The sequence below is a fragment of the Elephas maximus genome, chromosome 5 (assembly GCF_024166365.1).
Source record: "Elephas maximus indicus isolate mEleMax1 chromosome 5, mEleMax1 primary haplotype, whole genome shotgun sequence".
In the NCBI taxonomy this organism is placed as follows: domain Eukaryota; kingdom Metazoa; phylum Chordata; class Mammalia; order Proboscidea; family Elephantidae; genus Elephas; species Elephas maximus.
In genome coordinates, this window is record NC_064823.1 from 66,909,511 (window position 1) to 66,933,269 (window position 23,759).

A 23,759-nucleotide genomic window follows, 5' to 3' on the forward strand; every position below is an offset into this window, starting at 1 on the left:
ACACAAGGCTCTTGTGTATGGTTTGGGATAACAGCAGGCATTTATAACATAGCTTACAGTTTAAAATTTAGTATTAGAAATAATTGCTCCACAAAATTCATTGGTCATTTCCCATCATGCTCTATAGCCATGATGTTGATATATTTTATCCTCTTCACATTTCTCCAACTAAAATTAAATAGGAGTTCCTGGCTAGGCTCAGTGTTTCACCAAAATAATGATATTTGGAACACACTATAGAGTATAAGTAATTACTTAATGAATCCCTACCATTTAGATTTTTCGAATAAATTATCAAGCAGTTTGCTAAAACCAGAGCTCTAGAGACATTCTTGAATGTAAAATGTATATCTACAAACCTCAAAAATATGCTAAAATGTTAAATTAGTTTATATTTTTGGTATTTCATTCAAATTTCAACATGTCTTTCATATTTGCAGGCAGTGTTTATTAGATGTACAATAATATTTTTAAAATATCAGTCTTTAACAGTCACAATTTTTAAATGACAATTATTCAGGAAATAATTCAGTAAAAAGTAAACACTTTAAATAGTAAGTTTAGAAACACAAGAATTGTTTCATAATTTTGTTTGATTAAAAATATTATCCTTGATTCATCACTCATGGTTTATTCCAGCGCTGGGCAACTAATTCTAACTAAAATCTGTCAACTTTGTGTACTAATTAGATCTAAGGAAGAATAGGAAAATCCAGTGGCAAGAGGGCCTGAGAATGAAAGGCCCCTCTGAGACTTGTAGAGATGATTATTGCAATGTGATCTTGAGTGGGCCAAATCCTCTGCAGTTGTTGATGGCTATTTGAAGTGCTTCCTCCACTCTTTCCATTGTAGAATATTTAGGGAGGTCCAGGATATTATAACATGTCAATGATCTTGGGCCATCGTTTTCACTGAAAGTTTCAGGACAGCGAAATACTATTCCAATATTCCTTATACCTTTTACGTGCAGCCTATCACTTCCTGTAAGAAAAACTAGCAAGGAATAAAATCTGGTTAAGATTTTTCATAGGAAAAACAAAATTCAAAATGAAAAGGAAAAAATGAATCACTTCATTGAATAAATAATTTGAGTCCTGGTGTAGACAAAACTACACAGGGCCATGTAGAGTGTAGAAAAATCATGACATTTGATCACTGTCTTCATGAATTCACAGTCTAGTTGGAGGAGAAATACATACATTGAGGGAAAAGATAATAGCAAGATACAAGCAAGTTTGATTTGGCTGAAGAGGAAGATAAAGAATATGATGGCGGAATTGAGGGTAGAGGGAGAGATGCCAGGCAGGGGCCATCAGCAAGCGTTCACAGACATCATAACTAGCTAGTTTCTCAAGAAGACAGGGATTTGGAGAGGCAGAGAGAAGTATGAGCATTTAAGTCAGAGGAAAAAGCTCAAAGAAAAATAAAAAAAAGCCAGAGGTGGGAAGGTGTAAGGTAAACTCACTGAATGTGTAGACAATGGAACCACTGGGCTGAAGCAAAGGTTTCATGTACCAGAGAAAACTGGAAAGGTAGCCTGGCCTTGTGAACAAGTTGGAACAAAAATAACAAGAAGAAAAATGTATATTTCAGGGAGAGATGATTATTATGGATTGAATTGTGTCCCCCCAAAATATGTGTTATAAATCCTAACCTGTGTGTCTGTGCCTATAATCCCATTTGGGAATGGGTTGTCTTCGTTATGTTAATGAGGCAGGATTAGTGTAGGGTGTTCTGGAGTCAATCTCTTTTGAGATATAACAGAAATTAAACAAGCAAACTAGTAAGCAGAGATGGGGAAAGATACATGCCAAGCCACATGGAGATAGATCTCCAAGCAATCAGGAAACAAGCTGAAGAGACAAGGACCTTCCCCTAGAGCTGACAGAGAGAAAGACTTCCCCAGAGCCAGCACCCTTAATTCAGATTTCTAGCCTCCTAAACTGTGAGAAAATAAATTTCTGTTTGTTAAAGCCATCCACTTATGATATTTCCATTATAAAAGCACTAAAAAATTAAGAGTGATGAAATGGGATGAGAAGGTAGGAGAGTAAGTCATTAAGTCTGTCTTAAGCCTTAGGGTTCCCACCAAGAGAAGTTCTTATACCATGAGGTCACATAGTTTAGTGGTCAAGAGTCTGGGCTTTGGAGTCAGGCTTTTGGGTTCTAATTCTATTCTGACACTAATCAGCTGTCTGAACATGGGCAAGGTACTAAAGGCTTCAAGCCTCTTTTTCCTCTTGTCTGAAAGAGGAAAAAATAATGGTACCTACCTTATAATCAGTGTAGTAGTGCCTGGCACAAAATAAGCATGCAAGAAATGTTGTTGTTATTATTATCCTCTGCTATTATTGCTATTTTTATTTCTAAAATAGTATTAGAGACAGTTTCCATGGTCCTGAGACACAGATAATTAAATGAAGGATGGCCTGTGAGATAAAAGGCTTGATACAAAGTCAACAGGGTTCTCATGCGATTCAGATTTTCTGGAGGCATAGAGGTTGGATAAACCCCCAAAATTATCACCCAGAGATAAACTTTAAAACTTAAACCAGAAATATCCCCTGAAGTCTTCTTAAAACCAAACAATAGTTTAGCTTAACTAGGAAAGAATATCTCCCTTAAGCATTGTGCTCTTTTAAGAACTATCTATATGGGATTAAATTGACAACAGCAACTCAAAAGATTAAAGAGGAAGCTTAGGGGGCAGTAAGTTTATGTTGATAGGGGAGGAACAATTTGGAAAAGGAGGGTGAGAATGGTTGTACAATTTGAAGAACGTAATCAATGTCACTGAATTGTACATGCAGAAATTGTTAAATTGGTGTATGTTGTGCTATGTATATTCTCAACAACGACAATAATAAAAAAATATATTTAAAAAAGTCAACTGGAGTGAGGAAAGAAAATACAATCAGAAACTGCAGGTGGGATTTGAATCAGTACAAAAGGCAGTAAAATACCATTTAGTATTATTATTATTGTTATCTTAGTGGGAAACCAGCTTGCGTAAGAGAAAAAAGGCAGGGAACCTGGGTTCTAACAGTTAGTTTGCCATTAATCTATAATTTATGATTAATAATGACTTTATCACAAATAAGATATTTATTTTATATATATATATATGTACATATATATAATTACAGATTCATCTTTCAATGTAATACTTACAGAGGAATTTTCTCTTCTCATCCAAAGTTAATTTGTGGAAAGCTTTCCAGAACATCTGAATAGTAGGATGTGATTTGTAGTATCCTTGATCATATGTTGCATTCTTGAGAAGAAGAAGGAGAAAAATAGTTTTGGGGGAGATTATATAGAAGTTGTTTGGAAAAACGTGAGGCACTTTGGTATCATTTACCTTTTCAAAATCTTCCCAGTCATAATCAGTATTTCCAACGATTGCTGACATTAGTTCTTCAGGCTGAAAATACTGAATTATCTCCTTGTCACAGACTCTGTAAAATCCTCTCTGAAATTCTTCATAGACTTCCTTTACGGAGGTGTTGAAGATGTAATCAACACATTTAGAAGCATAGTTGTTCCTTGAAGGAAGCCAAAAAAAAGAAAATGGCCAATGACATAATTTACCACTGATTAAAATAGTCTGTACTTTGTCCTTTATTATCATTTCTATTAGGAAAGAAAATTTATTTTTGCATAGTACATAACACTGTACAATATGGTTTCAGCTAGAAGGGAATTTAGAGACTATAAACAAAAGGATTAAGACTTCGTTTTGTTCTCATTTTCCTCACTGCAGTCAGGTTAATTTTTTCTCTGTTTTGGGTTTTTTTTTTTTTTAATTGTGGTAAATACATATGTAGCAAACCTTTTCAACATTCTTCACGCGTACAATTCAGTGACATTAGTTACGTTTATCATGTTGCTAAATTTTCCCATCTCCCTTAATAGAAACTCACTCTCCCCCATGCAGCAAGTCCCCTTTTTTCCTTCCCTCCTTCCTGATCCTGGTAACCTCTAATAAATCCCAACTCCTATTGCCATTGAGTCAATTTCGACTCATATCAACCCTATAGCACAGAGCAGAACTGTCCTCCAGGGTTTCCAAGGCTGTAATCTTTAAGAAAGCAGATTGCCACATTTTTCTCCCATGGAGCGGCTGGTGGTTCCGAACTGCTGACCTTTAGGTTAGCAGCCAAGTGCTTAACCACTGCACCACCAAGGCTCCTTCCTTAGCCACAAACTAAAACCAAACCCACTGCTGTTGAGTCAATTCCGATTCACAGTGACCCTGTGGGACAGAGTAGACTGCCCCATAGGGTTTCCTGAACTATGATCTTTACGGAAACAGACTGTCACATCTTTCTCCCTCGGAGCAGCTGGTAAGTTCGAACCACCAACATTCAGTTAGCGCTAAGTGCTTAACCACTGTGCCGTGAGGGCTCCTTTCTTTAGTCATACTGACATTCAATTCATCACCTTACTGTTTCTGTTTTGCAACTAGCAGCAGTATATATTATTTCCTTTTCACCCGGCAACTTTTACCATCTATCAGATCTCAGAATGAACATGACTTTCTCAAGGTGGGTCTTTCTGTTCCTCTCCCCCACCTCTGTCACAACATACATCACTTTCTGGAAGTTATATCTGTAGGGCCTGTCTCCTCCACTACCTGATGAATTTCCTGATGGCAGGGGCTGTATCGTCATATTCCACATATCTAACATACTAAAAAAAAAAAAAACCCAGTGCCGTCGAATCGATTCTGACTCATAGAGACACTATAGGACAGAGTAGAACTGCCCCATGGAGTTTCCAAGGAGCACCTGGTGGATTTGAACTGCCAACCCTTTGGTTAGCAGCTGTAGCACTTAACCACTACGCCACCAGGGTTTCCATTTAACCTACTACCAGGCCTAAAGTAGAACCACAGTAAATGTCTTTAATGAACAAATGATTGTGCAAATGAATGTCCAGAACAAGACAAGCAACAACTGTCCCTGGGTTGACCCCGATTCTGAAAGACTATTGTCTTAGTTACCTAGTGCTGCTATAACAAAAATACCACAAGTGGATGGCTTCAACAAATAGAAGTTTATTCTCTCATACTCCGGTAGGCTAGAGGTCCAAATTCAGGGCATCAGCTCCAGGGGAAGGCTTTCTCTCTCTGTCAGCTCTGGAGGAAGGTCCTTATCATCAATCTTCCCCTATACTAGGAGCTACTCTGCACAGGAACCCAGGTCCAAAGGACATGCTCTGCTCCCAGTGCTTCTTTCTTGGTGGTAAAAGGTACCCCCTCTCTGCTTGCTTCCCTTTTCTTTTATCTCTTGTAAGATAAAAGGTAGTGCAGGCCACACCCCAGGGAAACTCTCTTTACACTGGATCAGGGATGTGACCTGAGCAAGAGTGTTACATTCCACCCTAATCTTCTTTAACATAATTTAATCTTGCTTCATTAACCATGGGCAGAGATTAGGATTTACGGCACATAGGAAAATTGCAATCACAAAATGGAGGACAACCACACAATACTGGGAATCATGGCCTAACCAAGTTGACACATGTTTTGGGGGGACACAATTCAATTCATGACAATTATGTACCTCACCAGGCCATTTATCACATTAAATTTCCTATATCCCACATAATCTGTCACCCATATAGCAAGCGGAGTATAGTGAGTGAAAGCTCATACTATTAGGCAGCCAGAACATCACAATAACCTCCTCTCTGAAGCTCCACATACTTTGATAAGCAGAGAGCCAGGATGCCCTAATTTATAGGGCTGCCCTAACATTGGTTAAAAAATGGTTTCACCCGGGTTTGTTCTATTCTGAAAATTATAAGCTCTACTTACACAGACAACTTGCCGAAGAGCTTATTTAACTAACATTTAAAATCTGGACTCGTCATCTCATAGGCTCTCATATGTTCAGTTAACATATAAATTCATATATAGAAGCAAGCACTGAATCGGGACAATCACAGCAAACAAACAAACAAAAAACAATTTGTACTTGTACACCAATGTTTATTGCAGCACTATTCACAATAGCCAAAGGTGGAAATAGTCTAAATGCCATCAGCAGATGAATGGACAAACAAAATGTGGCATACAGAATGGAGTATTACTCAGTCATAAAGAGAAGTGAGGTCTTGCTATATGCTACAGCAAGGATGAACCTTGAGAACATTGTGCTGAGTGAAATAAGTTAGTCACAAAATGACAAATATTGTGTGATTCCACTTGTATGAAATATCTGGAATAGACAAGTGTATGGAGATGAAAGTTCATTGGTGGTTGCCAGGGGCTGGTAGGAGGGACGGGGAAAGGAGGACACAATGCTTGGCGGTCACCGAGCTTCTGTGGAGGATGGTGGAGGAAACTGGGAATGGCTGGTGGTGATTGTTGAGCAACATGGTGGGTGCAATTAATGTCACTGAACTGTGAGTGTGATGACTGTTGAAGTGGCAAGTGATTTGTTACCAATATATGTACAAAAAAAAAAACTTGATTAAAAAAACCCAATATAACAGGAAACAGTGTAATTTATCTCTGTTTTCCACATTTACTCTGGAATCATTAAGCCCTTAGTACTAGACACTGAGCTGGCTCTTGTTTTTTCCTGATGCTTCAACAGTAACACGTAAGTTTGGACCCAGAAAGCTACTGTGACCTGGAATGATATGAGTTTTCTATATGCGTATGTACTTGCCTCCATTTAAATATAAGCTCACTCTGGATATCAATCTCTTTCTCTCTAATCATGTGTTACGGGTTAAATTGTGTCCTCCCAAAAGATGTGTTGTAAATCCTAACCCCTATACATGTGAGTATAATCTCATCAGTGAATACGGTATTATGTTATATTAACAAGGCTATGTCAGATATAAAAGGAACGGTTTAGGCACAGAAACAAGCACAAATGAAGAAAGATTGAGGCCATGTGGATATCACCAAGGAACCAAGGAAGAGAAGCTGAAAAAAACAAGTATTTTCCCCCAGAGTGGACACAGAAATCTTCCCCTAGTGCTAGTACCCTGAATTCAGACCTCCAGCCTCCTAAGCTGTGAGAAAACAAATTTGTTTGTTAAAACCACTCACTTGTTTTTCTGTTACAGTAGCACAAAGAAATTAAGACACGGTGAATCCATGAATCTGTCATTCTGACGTAGCTAGGAGTTGCTGACCTGGCACTTAAGGAGGTATGGCAAGGTAGGCTGAAGACCAAAAAACCAGGAATAGGAATAATAGTCCTCTTTCCATTCCTCGTATCCTCCTTCCTTCCACCTGTTCTCCCTTCTTCTTCATCCATTTATTCATTCACCCAACTCACCAACCAATTTATACAATATGCTAGGCTGGGGCTAGATGCTGGAGATACAATGTTGAAGATGATAAACATGATCCATAGAGATTTTCAAAAAAGGTCACCATTAAACAAACCATTATATTGTTCCTTCTCTCAGGATCTTTGCATTTGCTGATCCTCCTGCCTGGAAATATTTCCCCCAGATATTCGCATGACTGTCTCCTACCCTTTGAGCGGCCATCCCGGATATGTAGTTGTTGTATGCCGTCGAGTCCATTCCGACTCATAGCAACCATACAGGACAGAGTAGAACTGTCCCATTGGGTTTCCTAGGCTGTAATCTTTATGGGGGGGGGAACCCTGGTGGTGCAGTGGTTAAGAGCTCGGCTGCTCACCAAAAGGATGGCAGTTGGAATCCACCAGCCTACTCTGTCTTATAGGGTCTCTATGAGTCAGGGTCACTATGAGTCGGAATCGACTGGAAAGCAGTGGGTTGCTTGGAATCTTTACGGGAACAGATTGCCAGTTCTTTTCTGCCGAGGAGTTCGAACTGTCAACCTTTTTATTAGCAGCCAAGTGCTTAACCGTTGTGCTACCAGGGCTCCTTCTTACTGGACTGGCCTATTTATATCAACCCCTCCCTACTCAACTGGGCCTCTGAAAAGAAAAGAGAAAGCAAGAGAGAAAGAGCGCACACAAATGAGCCAGCCCTCGTTTGCAGTATTTGCCAATTTCTTTGGAGTAAATATTCCCACCGCAGTAGATTTCAAGCTAGTAATGCTTCAACAACCAGGTCTCAGCATTTTTGGTGAAAATTTAACAATCAGCTTTCACAAGCTGGTACCAACTGTTTCCAGCATATTAGTTTGTAGCTCTCTAGTCTCTTAATTGGCTTTAATTTTTTTCAGAGGGCTCATCCTTATCTCACACCATATTACGTTCTGCCACACTGGAATTTAAGCTCCAGATTTTGTCTCTCTTTTCCAGTGTTCTATCTCTAGCTTCTGGAATAGGGTCTGGAACAGAGTTATTGTTGTTGTGCGCCATGGAGTTGATTCTGACTGATAGCGACCCCTCGTGACAGAGTAGAAATGCCCCATAGGGTTTTCTAGGCTGTACTCTCTCAGGTCTTTCTCCCATGGAGCCACTGGGTAGGTTCAAACTGCCAACCTTTCCGTTAGCAGCTGAGTTAACCGTTGTACCATCAGGGCTCCTCCTGGCCCAGAGAAGAGGCTCAAAAGTATTTGTTAAATGAATAAACACTGAATAGTGCTGCAAAGGAAATATTTAATCCTTTCTCCCCTTCTCTTACTCTATAATCTTTCTGAATGATGAGTAGTTGAACTGATAATTCAAGAAGTGAAAATACACTTTTAAAAGTCTAATGATACAAATGTTTTACATGTATTCAAAGCTGATAGTCTAGGTCTCAAAACTTACTTGTTGGTTTGGTCCACAGGTATAGATATTCCATTTGGAATTAAATCAGCACGATTTTTGTCCCAATATATCTGTAACCAAAATGTATTCAAAGCATGAAAGAAAGTCTGCAAAATCAACTGCCGGTAATACCATTATTGCCAGTACATTTTTCCTTAGAGCATTTTAAAATAACTGAAACTAAGTAATTATTTGTGCAGTTCAACATTTTAGATAAGCATAAAAAATAATAAATTGTCAGGTCATCCTATTCTAGAACATGCTGTACATGCTTTTAAGCATAAGTCATTCCATTTGTTTGTTTACATTGTTCCCATTAATTGAACAATTGTTACATCTTCACTTTATTGGCAGTCTATAAAAAAAAAAACATAAGGTATTAAATGAGAGGGTGGGAGGAAAGTCCTGTAGTACAGAAGTAAAACATCCTTCAAAAAAGGAACCCCTACAACCAGAATGGAATGAATGATAATGATGACACACTGTGAAAATGTAACCAATATCACTTAATAATTTGCTTAGAAATTATTAAAATGGGAACTTAATTTGCTGTGTAAACTTTCACCTTAAACACAATAAAATATTATTTTTTTTTTAAAAAAAGGATCTCCAATTCAAGATTGTTGTTGTTCTTAGTTGCCACCGAACCGACTCCGACTCTTGGCAACCCTAAGTGTTCAGAGTAGAACTGTTCCATAGGGTTTTCAAGGCTGTGACCTTTTGGAAGCAGATCACCAGGCCTTGCTTCCGGTGCCTTCAATGGGTTTGAACCACCAGCCTTCTGGCTAGTAGTTGAGTGTTTAACCATTTGCACTACCCAGGGACTCCCCATTCAAGATGTGATGCTATTAAATAAATAAAAATAAAAATTATTTTAAAAACCATGATTAATGTAATTGGTGTCACTAAATTGTACATGTGAAAAACATTAAATTGGCAAATGTTGTGTTATATATACATATTCACAAAGAACCAGATTAAACCTAAACCATAATATGGCTTTCATTAGTACTCACAGAAAAAAAAATGTAAAGTTCTTCAAGGTCATCAGCTTCATCATTTAGAACTTCTTGCAAATTCCTAATGAAAATTTTGGTTTAAGAATTATTTTACTGATCTCAAAAAATTTCAAAAGTAATAAAGATTTATTGGAAAAAAATTGAAAAATATATAGAAATATCTAAAATGCAATGTAAATTTCCTCTCTTCCACATTCCCAATCCCTCTTCCTAGAGCTAACCTCTGTTTACAGTTTGAGTTGTTGGACCACTGCTGCCACACAGACACTGAGGGAGTTACAAAAAGGTGTCCCTTCCTCTGGACTAGTGATTCTCGAACAGTGCTGATTTTGCCCCCCAGGAGACATTTAACAAAGGCTGGAGACGTCTTCGGTTGTCATGATTTGGGGGAGGGTTGCTACTGGCATTTAGTGTCAGTGCTGCTAAACATCCTACAATGCATAGGACATCCCCCTACTACAAAGAATTATCCAGTCCAAAATGCCAATATTGCTGAAGTTGATTAATCCTGATCTACACTATCAGGGCACACAGTGTCAATCTAGCCAGTTTATTCCTCTATTAAGAGCGTATGAGAACAGAGAATCTTTTTCCCCAACTCTGCTGTCAACCCAATATTTTATTAAAAAAAATCTTTAACAGTTGTCAATGTGTATGCAGAAAATGACTTCTTATTTGCATTTCTTCAATTCTAGTGAGGCTGAGCATATTTTTATTTTTTAATTAGCTATTTTTTTATATACATATGTATGTATGTATATTGTTAGCGGCCCTCAAGTCATGAAGACCCCATGTTTGCTGAGGGTTTTCAAGGCTGTAGCTTTATGGATGTAGATCACCAGGTCTGTCTTCCAAGGCTCCTCTGGGTAAGTTCGAACCACCAACCTCTTGGCTAGACCTTAACTGTCTGCACCGCCCAGGTTTTGTCTTTTCACTGAGTCCTAAACAAATCAGACTCATTTTCATCTCTGTGTTTTCTATCCAGCAGTATAGCATAATACTTCAGAGTAAAGGCTTTGGGGCAGGCAGTCCTGAATTCACATCCTGGCTTCATCACTTGCTAGTTGTATGTCCACTGGCAGTTTACAAATCTCGACTCAACAGCAACTAACAACATCAGTAACAATATACACACACAGTGGCTCAACTGCTACCCAGAGGTTGGCAGTTCGAATCTACCAGCTGCTCCTTGGAAACCCTATGGGACAGTTCTGCTCTGTCCTACAGGGTCCCTATGAGTTGAAATCAACTCAACAGCAACGGGTTTGGGTTTTTTTTTTTGTATATATTTATTTAGCTATATGTATATATATTGCTATGTGTGACGACACACATATTTATACATCATGAATCTGTCATACATGTTGTCAGTATTTTCCTCACAGGGTATAGTTTGCCTTCTAACTTAGAACAGGTATTTTTCTACCCTTAAAAAATAAATTATGACATGCTGAAATATTTAAGATAAATATAGCATGGATGATTCTCACTCAGGATATTGTATGCTATCCAAAGCAATTGTTTCCATGGGAATAATTTGAAGGGACAAGGTCAAAGCTATGGTTATCACAACAGTACCAGCTGCCATTGAATCGACTCTGACTCACGATGGACATCCATGTGTGTCAGAGTAGAACTGTGCTCCAGAGGGTTTTCAATGGCTGCTTTTTTGGAAGTAGATCACCAGGCCTTTCTTCTGAGGTGCCCCCAAGTAGATTCAAACCACTAACCTTTCAGTTAGCAGATGAACATGTTAACTGTCTGCATCACCTAGAGTCTCCCGATTTATTGTACCGATTGATACTTAGAAAAGCGTTTGGCTTTTCTCCATTTTTGAAGGTTTACTGTATTGTAAGTTATGCTAAAATAGAAATTCACATAAAGTGCATACATTCATAGAAGTTGAAAATCTTGTCTGTGTGTGTGTGTGCATGTAAAATATTATTTATTTGTGCTTAAACAACTGAGATTTACTAGATATAATCTAGGAAAAGCAATCGCATTTACTTACTTCTCAAAAAGAGGACTGAGTTCTTTTAAATCTTCCAGTGATGGCTTTTGGCCCAAAAGTTTCTTAAACAGAGCCAGTGGGAAAGGAATGTTGGCAACATTTAAATGGAAAAAGGAGAGGCCACACAGTATCCCAAAGAGGAAATATCTATTCTTCTCAAATTTAGGCTGAAAAAGGAGGAGAAAAAAAATCGCTGATGTATTATAAGTAATCAATAATAGAAAGGGATAATTAGATTAGTAAGATTTTTGTATTCCCTTTTCTTAAAAGTGACAAGTTAGAAACAAAATGGAGTTCTTATACAGGCTATAATGCAATTTAAATTTCTTCAATAATTTTAAATACAAATTAATGATTCCAAAGATTAAATAGATTTATTTTTTGTTGCTAACAGATCTGGAATAAAAAAAATACATGCAGATATTCTTATGTACTGAAGCTTCCACTATTGAATTTTATAATCTTTGCTTTCAAATTCATGTCGAAAGACAAAACTGAACAAAGAAGGGAGCATAGTTATGGACTGAATTATGTCCCCCCAAAATGTGTGTTTCAGTCCCGACCCTTATTATACCTGTGGATGTAATAGTGTTTGGGAATAAGACTTTTTTGTTATGTTAATGAGGCCATATCAGTGTAGCATGTGAACTAAATCTAATCACTCCTAAGTGATATAAAGATAGAAACAGAGACTTGTAAGCACAAGTTGGGGAAGATAGATGCCATACCATGTGAAGATCAGTAAAGAACTAAGGAATGCTGGAATTGATAAGGTTTTCCCCCCGGGGCCTACAGAGAGACAGCCTTCCCCTAGAGCCTGAATTTGAACTTCTGGCCTTCTGAACTATGAGATTTTTTTTTTTTTTTAAGTCACTCTCCTGTATTTCTATCACAGCACCACTAGCAAACTAAAACACTTTCACTGGACATCAAACATGTCCTGTGAGTGCCATGAGGGGCTGTTTTCTTCAGCAATGCAGTCCACAGCCCAGGTGTGCTTCCAGGACAAAGCGTATGGGTCAGGGAAGGTAGCCGATGCTGCTGACCAAGAAGCTGGGTAGAAGAAAAGAGGGGAAGATGGAAAGAGACTGACAATGTTGGCTTCACTTCTCTCTATACTCTGCTGTCCTAGATAAAAGACGGGCTTTATCTGTCCAGGCCATCACTGCGGCCCACTGGAGGGATCACTAGCCTGAAAATACTAAGACTTAGATTCCAGCACCATCCTTACTGTTAGTAAGCTCATGACTGTGGGCCACTCACATACATTCTGTGCCTCAACCTACTTGCCCTATTAACTTCTGAGAGATTGTAAGGCTAAATGTTAAAATACATTTGATGTCGCTGAATTATACATGTAAAAACTGTTGAATTGGCAAGTGCTTTGTTACATATATTTTACCACAGTAAAAATACATTTGGATTTCGAAAACAAAAGTGCAAGTAATGTCCAGAACTGGCCGTACTTCACCTAATCGGTCTTATTTCCCGTGATTTGTAATGTGTCCCCTGAGTTCCAGTTACTTCTTTCTTTTCACTGAGTCCTAAACAAATCAGACTAATTTTTATCTCTGTGTTTTCTATCCGGCAATGTAGCAAAATGTTTAAGAGTAAGGGTTTTGGAGGCATATAGTCCTGAAATCACGTCCTGGCTTCATCACTTGCTCATTGTATGTCCTTTGATAATTTATTTAATCTCTCTGAACCTCTGTTTCTTCCTCTGTAAAATGGGAATAAACTACCTACCTCACAGGGTTGAGGTAAAGTTTATTTTTCTTCTCTCCATCCTCCACTTGCATCTATCTCTTGGATCCATTTCATATCTATCCTGCAACATCACCCTCAAGTCTCAACTTCTCTATGACACTTTCCACAGCCACTTCCATTCTTCTTTGATTTCTTTCTGTGCTAATTAAGAAGCCCTTAAGTTTGTATGGAGCCCTGGTGGTGCCGGGGTTAAGAGCTTGGCTGCTAACAAAAAAGTCACCGGTTCGAATCCGCCAGTCACTCCTTGGAAACTCTAAAAGCAGGTCTACACTGTTCTATAGGGTCTCTATGAGACAGCAATAGGGCTTTTTTGTTTTAAGTTTGTATAGCACCTTTAAAGTTTTCATGGTGCTTTCATAGTTACGCAAACTTGCTTGATTCTCGCAACAGTGCCTTAAAGCATGCAGAGCAAAACTATGATGTCCATTTTACAGGTGAACAAACCAAAAATTCAGAGGCTAAATGATTCTGCCCATCATCAGTCAAGACTAGAACCCCGGGATTATGATGCCACACCTGGGCTTCCTTCCTCGCCTGCCATGCTTCTCAACAACAATAACACTTAAAGAGTTGTTGTTGTTAGGAGCCTTCCGACTTACAGCCACCAACAGAATGAAACACTGCCCTGTCTTGCACCATCCTCACAATCACTGTTATGCCTGAGCACATTGTTGCAGCTACTGTGTCAATCCACCTCCTTGAGGGTCTTCTTTTTGGATTATTTTCTACTTTACCAAGCATGATGTCCTTCTCCAGAGACTGGTCCCTCCTGATGACATGTCCAAAGTATGTGAGACAGAGTCTCACCATCCCTGCTTCTAATAAGTATTCCGGCTGCACGTCTTCCAAGACAGATTTGTTTGTTCTTCTGGCAGCCCATGGTATATTCAATATTCTTTGCCAACACCATAATTCAAAGGCCTCAATTCTTCTTCAGTATTCCTTACTCACTATCCAGCTTTCATACACATATGAGGTAAGTGAAAATACTATGGCTTGGGTCAGGTGCACCTTAGTTCTTAAAGTGATATCTTTACTTTTTTAACACTTTGAAGAAGACTTTTGCAGGACACTTGTCCAATGCAATGCATCATTTGATTTTTTTTGACGCTGCTGATTTTATGGGCATTGATTGTGAATTCAAGTAAATGAAATCCTTGACACCTTCAGTCTTTCCTCTGTTTATCATGTTGTTGCTTATTGGTTCAGTAAGTGTTTCAAGTCCTCTTCACTTTGAGCAAGCAAGGCTGTGTCATCTTCATATTGCAGGTTATTAATAAGTCTTCCTCCAATCCTGATGCCACATTCTTCTTCATATACTCCAGCTTCTCAGATTAACTGCTCAGCATACAGATTGAATAAGTATGGTGAAAGGATACAGCCCTGACACACACCTCTCTTGATTTTAAACCATATCACCTTGCTCTGTTTGAACAACTGCCTCTTGGTCTAAGTACAGGTTCCTTATAAGCACAATTAAGTGTTCTGGAATTCCCATTCTTCACAATGTTATTCGTAATTTGTTATGATCTGCGTAGTCGAATGCCTTTGCATAGTCAATAAAACATAGGTAATTGTCTTTCTGGTATGACAGTTCCCTGTTGATGTACTGTTGCAACTGCTTTTGAATAACCTTCAGCAAAATTTTACTTGTGTGTGATACTAATGATATTGTTCGATAATTTCCGCATTATGTTGTATTACCTTTCTTTGGAATGGGTACAAGTACAGATCTCTTTCAGTCCGTTGGCCAGGTAGCTGTCTCCCAAATTCCTTGGCATAGACAAGTGAGCGCTTCCAGCACTGCATTCGTTTGCTGAAACATTTCAACTGGTATTCTATCAATTCCCAGACCCTTGTTCTTCACCAATGCGTTTAGTGCAGCTTGGGTTTCTTCCTTTAGTACCATCCATTCTTGATCGTATGCTACCTCCTGAAACGGTTGAATGTCGACCAATTCTTTTTGGTACAGTGACTCAGTGTACCATCTTCTTTTGATGCTTCCTATATCGTTTAATATTTTCCCTGTAGAATCCTTCAGTATCACAACTGGAGGCTTGAATTTTCTCTACAGTTCTTTCAGCTTGAGAAATGCAGAGTGTGTCCTTCCCTTTTGGTTTTCTAACTCCAGGTCTTTGTACATTTCATTATAATACTTTGTCTCCTTGAGCCGCCCTTTGAAATCTTCTCTTCAGCTCTTTTATTTCATCGTTTCTTCCTTTTGCTTTAGCTACTCTGTGTTCAAGACCATTATTCAGAGCCTCTTCTGACATCCATTTTGGTCTTTTCTTTCCTGTCTTTTTAACGACCTCCTGCTTTCTTCATGTATGGTGTCCTTGATGTCATTCCACAACTCGTCTGGCCATTAGTGTTCAAAGCATCAACTCTGTTCTTGAGATGGTCTCTACATTGAGGTGAGATACACTCAAGGTCATACTTTGGCTCTTGTGGACTTGTTCTAATTTTCTTCAGCTTCAACTTGCATATGAGCAATTGATGGTCTGTTCCACAGTTGGCTTCTGGCCTTTTTCTGACTGATGATATTGAACGTTTCCATTATCTCTTTCCACAGATGGAGTCAGTTTGATTTACATGTATTCTTTTTGATGAGGTCCATGTTTATAGTCGCATTTATGTTGGTGAAAAATGTTATTTGCAGTGAATAAGCCATTGGTTTTGCAAACTTACATCATGAGATCTCCCATGTCAGTTCTATCACCAAGGCCATATTTTCAACCCACCAATCCTTCTTCATTGTTTCCAACTTCTCATTCCAGTCGCCAGTAATTATCAACTCATTTTGATTGCATATTTGGTCAATTTCAGACTGCAGAAGTTGGTAAAAATCTTCAATTTCTTCACCTTTGGCCTTAGTGGTTGGGGTGCAAATTTGAATTACAGTCCTATTAACTGGTTTTCTTTGTAGACATATGGATATTATCCTATTACTGACAGCATTGTACCTCAGGATAGACCTTAAAATGTTCTGTTTGACTATGAAGGCAACTCCGTTTCTCGTCATTTTGTCATTCCTGTTATAGTAGACCATGTGTTTGTCTGATTCAAAATGGCCAATACCAGTCTATTTCAGCTCACCAATGCCTGGGATATCAGTTTTTATGCGTTCAATTTCATTTTTGACAACTTCCAATTTTCCTAGATTCATAGTACATTTCACATTCTTTTTTATTATTATTAATGGATGTTTGCAGCTGTTTCTTCTCATTTTGAGGGGTACCACATCAGCAAACAGAGGTCCTGAAAGCTCAACTCCATCCACAGCGTTAAGGTTGACTCTACTTTGAGGAGGCAGCTCTTCCCCAGTCGAATTTTGAGTGCCTTCCAACCTGAGGGGCTCATCTTCTGGCACTACATCAGAAAATGTTCTGCTACTATTTATAAGGTTTTCACTGGTCAATTATTTCAGATGTAGACTACAAGGTCCTTCTTCCTAGTCTGCCTTAGTCTGGAGGCTCTGCTGAAATCTGTCCACCAAAGGTGACCCTGCTGGTATTTAAAATACTGCTGGCAAAGCTTTCAGTATTACAGCAACACACAAGGCACCACAGTAAGACAAGCTAGTAGAAAGCATCCATAATTTACAACTAATTGATAGTTTCTGGTATTTAAGTCTTATCACTCTATTTACATATTTAAAAAGCTGCAGAAGGAAAAGGATTGCATCTTATGCTGATTTGAAACACCCACAATATTTAATACAAATGGAACCCTCCACAAACATTCAATAAATGCTTCTTGACTGACTGCTAAAAATCTGACCTTTAACATCTTGGCCATTCCTATCATTTTTGTTGTCATTTTCCAATCCTGGAAGTAAAATTGCCTTTATCTCTCTTTTGTTTTTTTAATTTATTGTGCTTTAGGTGAAAGTTTATAGCGCACATTAGTTTATCTCATTTAAGAATTTACAACAAATTGTTTTTTCACTTTGGTTGCAATCCCTGCAATGTGTCAGCACACCCTCTTTCCACTGTGGGTTCCCTATGCAGTTTCCCTGTCCCCTCCTGCCTTCTTTGCTTTTGGGCAGATGTTGCCCATTTGGTCTCATATAGTTGACTGAACTAAGAAGCACTTTACTGTTTGTTTTACAGGCCCATCTAATCTTTGACTGAAAGGTGGACTTTGGGAGTGGCCTCAGTTCTGAGTTAGTAGGGTGTTCAGAGGCCATAGTCTGGCGTTCCTCCAGTCTCTGTCAAACCAGTAAGTCTGGTCTTTTGTTTTATGAATTTGAATTTTGTTCTATATTTTTCTCCTGCTCTGTCTGGGATGCTCTTTGTGATCGCTGTCAGAGCAGTTAGTGGTGGTAGCCACGCACCATCTAGTGTTCTAGGCTTAGGCTGGTAGAGGCTATAGTTCATGTGGTCTGTTAGTCCTTTGGATTAACATTTTGCTTGTGTCTTTGGTTTTCTTTATTCTCCTTTGCTCCAAACGGGATGGAACCGATAGATGTATCTTAGTTGGCCGCTCACAAGCTTTTGAGATGCCAGGTGCTACTCACCGAATTAGGATGTACAACATTTTCTTTATAAACTACATTATGCCAGTTGACCTACATGTCCCAAGATCATGGTCCCCAGCCCTCAGCCCCAGTAACTTGGTCCCTCAAGGTATTTGGATATGTCTAGGAAACTTCTATGACTTTGCCTTGACCAAGTTGTGCGGACTTCCTCTATATTGTGTAGCGTCTTTCCCTTCACCGAAGTTAACATTCGTCTACTATCTAGTTAGTAATTTCCCCCTCCTTACCCCTCCACTCCCTTGTAACCACCTGTCTTAGTTATCTAGTGCTGCTGTAACAGAAATACCACAAGTGGGTGGCTTTAACATAAATTTATTCTCTTACAGCTAGGAGGCTAGAACTCTGAATTCAGGGTGCCAGCTCCTGAGTAGTGCTTTAGCTCTCTGTTGGTTGTGGGTAAAGGTCCTTGTCATCAATCTTCCTGTGGTCCAGGGGGAGCTTCTCAGCACAGGGACCCCAGGTCCGAAGGAGACACTCTGCTCCCAGCACTTCTTTCCTGGTGGTATGGGGTACCTCTCTTCTCTGCTTGTTTCACTCTTTTATATCTCAAAAGAGATTGACTCAAGATACAATCTAATCCTGTAGATTGAGTCCTGCCTCATTAACATAACTACCTTTTAATCCTGCCTCATTAACATCACAGAGGTAGGATTTAAAACACATAGGATAATTACATCAGATCACAAGATGGTGGACAACCACACAATACTGGGCATCATGGCCTAGCCAAGTTGACAGACATTTTGGGGGGACAAAATTCAGTCCATAATACCATCATGTTTCCTTCTGTGTGTAAACCTTTTCTTGAGTTTTTGTAATAGTGATTTCATACAATATTTGTCCTTTTGTGATTGACCTATTTCACTCAGCGTAATGCCCTCCAGATTCATCCATGTTGTGAGATGTTTCTCAGGTTCATCATTGTTCTTTTTCATTGTGCAGTATTCCATTGTATGCATGCACCATAATTTACCCGTTTATCTGTTGATGGGCACTTAAGTTGTTTCCATCTTTTTGCCATTGTGATAACACTTTAATGAACATGGGTGTACGTACGTTTATTTGTTTGATGGCTTTTATTTCTCTAGGATATATTTCTAAGGATAGGATTAATGGATCATATGGCATTTCATTTCTAACTTTTTAAGGAGGCGCCATATCGTTTTCCATAGTGGTTGTACCATTTTACATTCCCATCAGCAATGCATACAGTTCTAATCTCCCCACAACCTCTCAATATTTGTTATTTTCTGTTTGTTTAATTAGCGCCAGTAATGTTGGTGTAAGATGGTATCTCATTGTAGTTTTGATTTACATTTCTCTAATGGCTAACGATCATGAGCATTTCCTTATGTGTCTGTTAGCTGACTGAATGTCTTCTTTGGTGAAGCAGCTGTTCATATTCTTTGCCCATTTTTTAATTGGATTATTTGTCTTTTTTTTGTTGAGGTGTTGAAGTGTTTTGTAAATTTCAGAGGTTAGACCTTTGTTGGATATATCATAGCCAAAACTTTTTTTACCAGTCTGTAGGTTCTCTTTTTACTCTTTTGGAGAAGTCTTTTGATGAGCATAAGTGTTTAATTTTTAGGTGCTCCCTGCTATCTAGTTTATCTTCTGGTGTTTGTGCATTGTTAGTCATGTTTGTATTCTACTTATACCGTGTATTAGGGCCCCTATGTCGTCCCTATTTTTTCTTCCATGATCTTTATTCTGCTTTTATTTAGGTCTTTGATCCATTTTGAGTTAGTTTTTATGTATGCTGTGAAGTATGGATCCTGTTTTGTTTTTTTACATATTTGCATCCAGTTTTGCCAGCATTATTTGTAAATGGGACTGTCTTTTCCCCATTTAATGGACTTCAGCTGTTTGTGAAATATCAGCTGCCTGTGGCTGGATGGATTTACATCTGGGTTCCGGATTTTGTTCCATTGGTCTATGTGTCTGTCGTTGGATCAGTACCAGGCTGTTTCGACTACTGTGGCTGTATAGTAGGTTCTAAGATCAGGTAGTGTGGGGCCTCCCACTTTGTTCTTCTTCTTTAATAATGCTTTACTTATCTGGGGCCTCTTCCCTTTCCATATAAAGTTGGTATTAGTTTCTCCATCTCTTTAAAGAATGCTGTTGGAATTTGGGTCAGGACTGCATTATATTTGTAGGTCACTTTGAGTAGTACTGACATTTTCACAATACTGAGGACCTTTCCTACCTTTTAGACATTCTTATGGATTGAATTGTGTTCCCCCAAAATGGGTGTTGTAAATCCAAACCCTTATATATGTGGATATAATCTCATTTGGGAAAGGGTTTTCTTTGTTATGTTAATGAGGCCATGCCAGTATAGAGTGTGTTCTAAGCCAATCACTTTTGAGATATAAAAGGAGCAGATTAAGCACAGAAGAAAGCAAGGACAAATGCGGGAGGATTCATGCCACCTGTAGCTCTCCAAGGAACACCTGAGATGAATGCTAAAGAAGTTGAGACAAAAATTTTCCCCCAGAGCGGACAGAGAGAGCCTTCCCCTGGAGCGAGCACCCTCAATTCAGACTTTTAGCCTCCTAAACTGTGAGAAAATAATTTTCTGTTTGTTAAAGGCACCCACTTGTGGTATTTCTGATATAGCAGCACTGAGAAACTAAGACAGAGATTCATTCTTTCTCAAAATGATACAAAGAACCTTTCACAATTTTTTTCATACCCATTCATCTTTCTGCTTCCCTTCTTTGTCTTTTCTGGGTCCCAAACCTTCCCCATGTCATCTGGACTAACATTTGGAAGTTTATGGATAAGGGCGTCAATAAATAAGAGGATCAACAAACTCAACATATGATTCTTTTTAGAACTATTTGTTCTGTGTTACTAATAGGGAAATAAAGACAAGTCTTTTGCTACTTTAAAATGTTTATATTTTGGGGATCTTTATTAAACAGCATTAAAGAAATTAATCTCCTTATTATAATTGGCAATTATCTCTAAGACTCAACTAATAATTTCTCTGCTAATTTGAAACACTCTAGATTAAAAAAAAAAAAAGATTAGTTCTTCTCAAAATTTGGGAAATAACCAAAATACTCACCAAGAGGAGACTGGGTACACAAATTGTAGTAAATGCATACAATCGGATGTTGCTGTTGTTGGTAGCCATGGAGTGGGCTCCAACTCAAGGCAACCCTAACTAAACATTGCCTGGTCTACACAATAGTATACTACTCAGCAATAAAAAGAAGTGAACTATGGATATATGCCATAACATGATGAATCTCAACATAATTATGCTAAGTGAAAGAACTCATAAAAACCCATTGTTGTCAAGTCAATGCCGACTCATAGTGACCCTATAGGACAGAGTAAAATTGTTCCATAGGGTCTCCAAGGAGCACCCGGTGGATATGAACAGCAGACCTTTTGGTTAGCAGCTGAACTCTTAACTACTATGCCACCAGAGTTTCCAAGTGAAAGAAGGCAGATATAAAAGACAACATGATTCCATTATGTTAGGTTTTAGGAAATTCAGACTAGGCCATATTGACAGAAATCAGGTCAGCTGTTGCTTGAGCATGGGGGGAGGGGCAAGAGGGAGAAATTAGAAAGAGATAAGAGGAAACTTTTTGGGGGTGATGGATACATTCATTATCTTGATTGTGGTGATAATTTCATGAGTATAAGTACATGAAAACTTAGAAAAGTGTATACTTTAAATATATGCAGTTTATTGTATGTCAGTAAAGTTGTTTAAGAAATTCAATGTGCATCTGAATCACCTGAGGATCTTATTAAAACATAGGTATGAGTCATCAGATCTGGGGCGAGCCTGAGATTCTGCATTTCTAATACCTCCCAAGTGATGCTGTAGTTGCTGGTCTATGGACCGTATTTTGACTAGCAAGGTTCTAGATGGCCTAATGCTACAGTATTTTCTATAGTTTGAATGTTGCAGTATCTGGTACACCTTTCCTTTTCTTATGTTTTTTCCTGAAAAAAAACATAAGAAAAGAAATAAAAACTTACTTTGGCAGGAAACCACATGTAGGCACCATCTTCAGGATACATGAACATTCCATATTCTGGTTTGGTCATCTCTTCAAATACACAGTGGAAGAATTCTGACTTGACTCCTCCAGCCACAGAAGTAATTTCTTCAATAAATTCAATCTGAGGAAAGAGAATGCACTTCCAGGTTCAGATTTAAAATACAATGCCATGATCTCCTAGACATGCAAGCGAACTCAGTTAAGATCTGCAAAGCAACCCAGATGAGTTCAGCCTAGATTAGCAGATCCTCAGCTGAACTGCACATTTGTGAAATAAATGATTGTTATTTTAAGCTTTGGAATGAGTCATTACGCAGCATTTTTAAAGCCAAAGGTAACTAATAGTTGACTCATAACCTGTTCTCTGAAGGATAAGAGGAGAATTTTTGAAATCATAAGACTGATAACTATAGTTACAAATGCAGATTCTTATAAGAAGGCCTTTGCTACACTGTAAATGCTACCACCCCCCACATCAATAAAATATCCAATGAGACTTTTTACTGTACCACTAATTCTTTACTTAGGTCATTGACTTCAGCTTGGCTTAATTGTCGCAGAGCATCTTCAACCAGGTGATTCCGTCTGACTCTCAGCTTAAACTGGGGAGGTGAAGGAAATTCACTGTTTCTCTGTATAACCATGTGCATAAATTCCTGCTGAAATTTCTCTCTTGAACCCTAGGAAAATAAATATTTTACTTGGTTTCTCCTTTTGAGCTTACCTCCCAGGAAGTATTTAATATTTCAACTAAATATTTTACAGAGTCTTGTGGTCAAGTCTTTCCTAATCCCTCATGGTGTGCAACCTGCTTAAGTCCACTGTCCACCTAGCCCTCACTAACAGAGTAGCAGATTTGTTTTTGTTAATTGTCATTGAGTCAATTCCTATCCTTGCATGCAGGGTAGAACTGCTTCACAGGGTTTTCAAGGCTGTGACCTTTCAGAATCAGATGGCCAGGCCCATCTTTTGAGGTACCCTTTGAAAAGTGGGTTTGAACCTCCACCTTTTCAGTTGAGTGCTTAATCATTTGCGCCACTCAAGACAGAGAGAAATATTGCTGTACAAGGGAATACCATAGAGGGGGAGACTTGTTTAAAGGGAACTTTAAGGGAAATTTAGATTTGAAAAGGATAGACACAACCCATCTTCTCCCTTTGCAAGAGATGACTTAAAAATGAAAGATGGTCTAGATAGATCTCCTTGTAAACATACTGATGACAGACTTCTGGAAAATACACTAATATTATCCAGAAGGTGAGTCCTTATCTATGCAATGCTATCAGTAGATGTACCTGGTCTGTCCAGGTTGTTTACTGTAAATAAACCTGGGATTTATGGATTTCTGCAGCATGGCTTATTGTAAAAATATAATGTAAGCGATGTAATTAATAGGATATAAAGAGGAAATGTTCTATAACTGAAATGGCTACTTTATGCAAATGATGTCCCAGACTCCTTCACGTTTCACCCAGATGACCTGTATCCTTTGAATTATTAAAAAAAAAGTACCAGGTGTGATTTCTGATTTTCTGTGACTCTTCAAAGTATAAAGGTTATAAATAAATAGACATGAACCTTTCCTGAAGAACGACCTAGCTTCAAGCAATCAGAAAATGTTTGGAAAAGCTTTAGCATAATATATATGCTTACCTGAGAACTAGCGCTGATCAGAAA

At 38.5% G+C, this 23,759-nt stretch overlaps 1 protein-coding gene across 1 annotated transcript in view; it reads right to left on the reverse strand.

Annotated features, from left to right (window-relative positions):
- Positions 1 to 429: 429 nt before the first annotated feature.
- The window catches only part of HERC6 (HECT and RLD domain containing E3 ubiquitin protein ligase family member 6), a 68,957-nt gene continuing 45,627 nt past the window's right edge, over positions 430 to 23,759 (reverse strand). Inside the window, exons 16-23 of the mRNA XM_049885744.1 lie at positions 22,592 to 22,762; positions 22,060 to 22,203; positions 11,748 to 11,914; positions 9,734 to 9,797; positions 8,718 to 8,788; positions 3,362 to 3,545; positions 3,172 to 3,274; positions 430 to 993 (exon numbers count right to left, since the gene is read on the reverse strand). Coding sequence (XP_049741701.1) covers positions 767 to 993; positions 3,172 to 3,274; positions 3,362 to 3,545; positions 8,718 to 8,788; positions 9,734 to 9,797; positions 11,748 to 11,914; positions 22,060 to 22,203; positions 22,592 to 22,762 — 1,131 coding nt within the window. The 3' untranslated portion in view covers positions 430 to 766. The remainder of the gene's footprint in view (positions 994 to 3,171; positions 3,275 to 3,361; positions 3,546 to 8,717; positions 8,789 to 9,733; positions 9,798 to 11,747; positions 11,915 to 22,059; positions 22,204 to 22,591; positions 22,763 to 23,759) is intronic.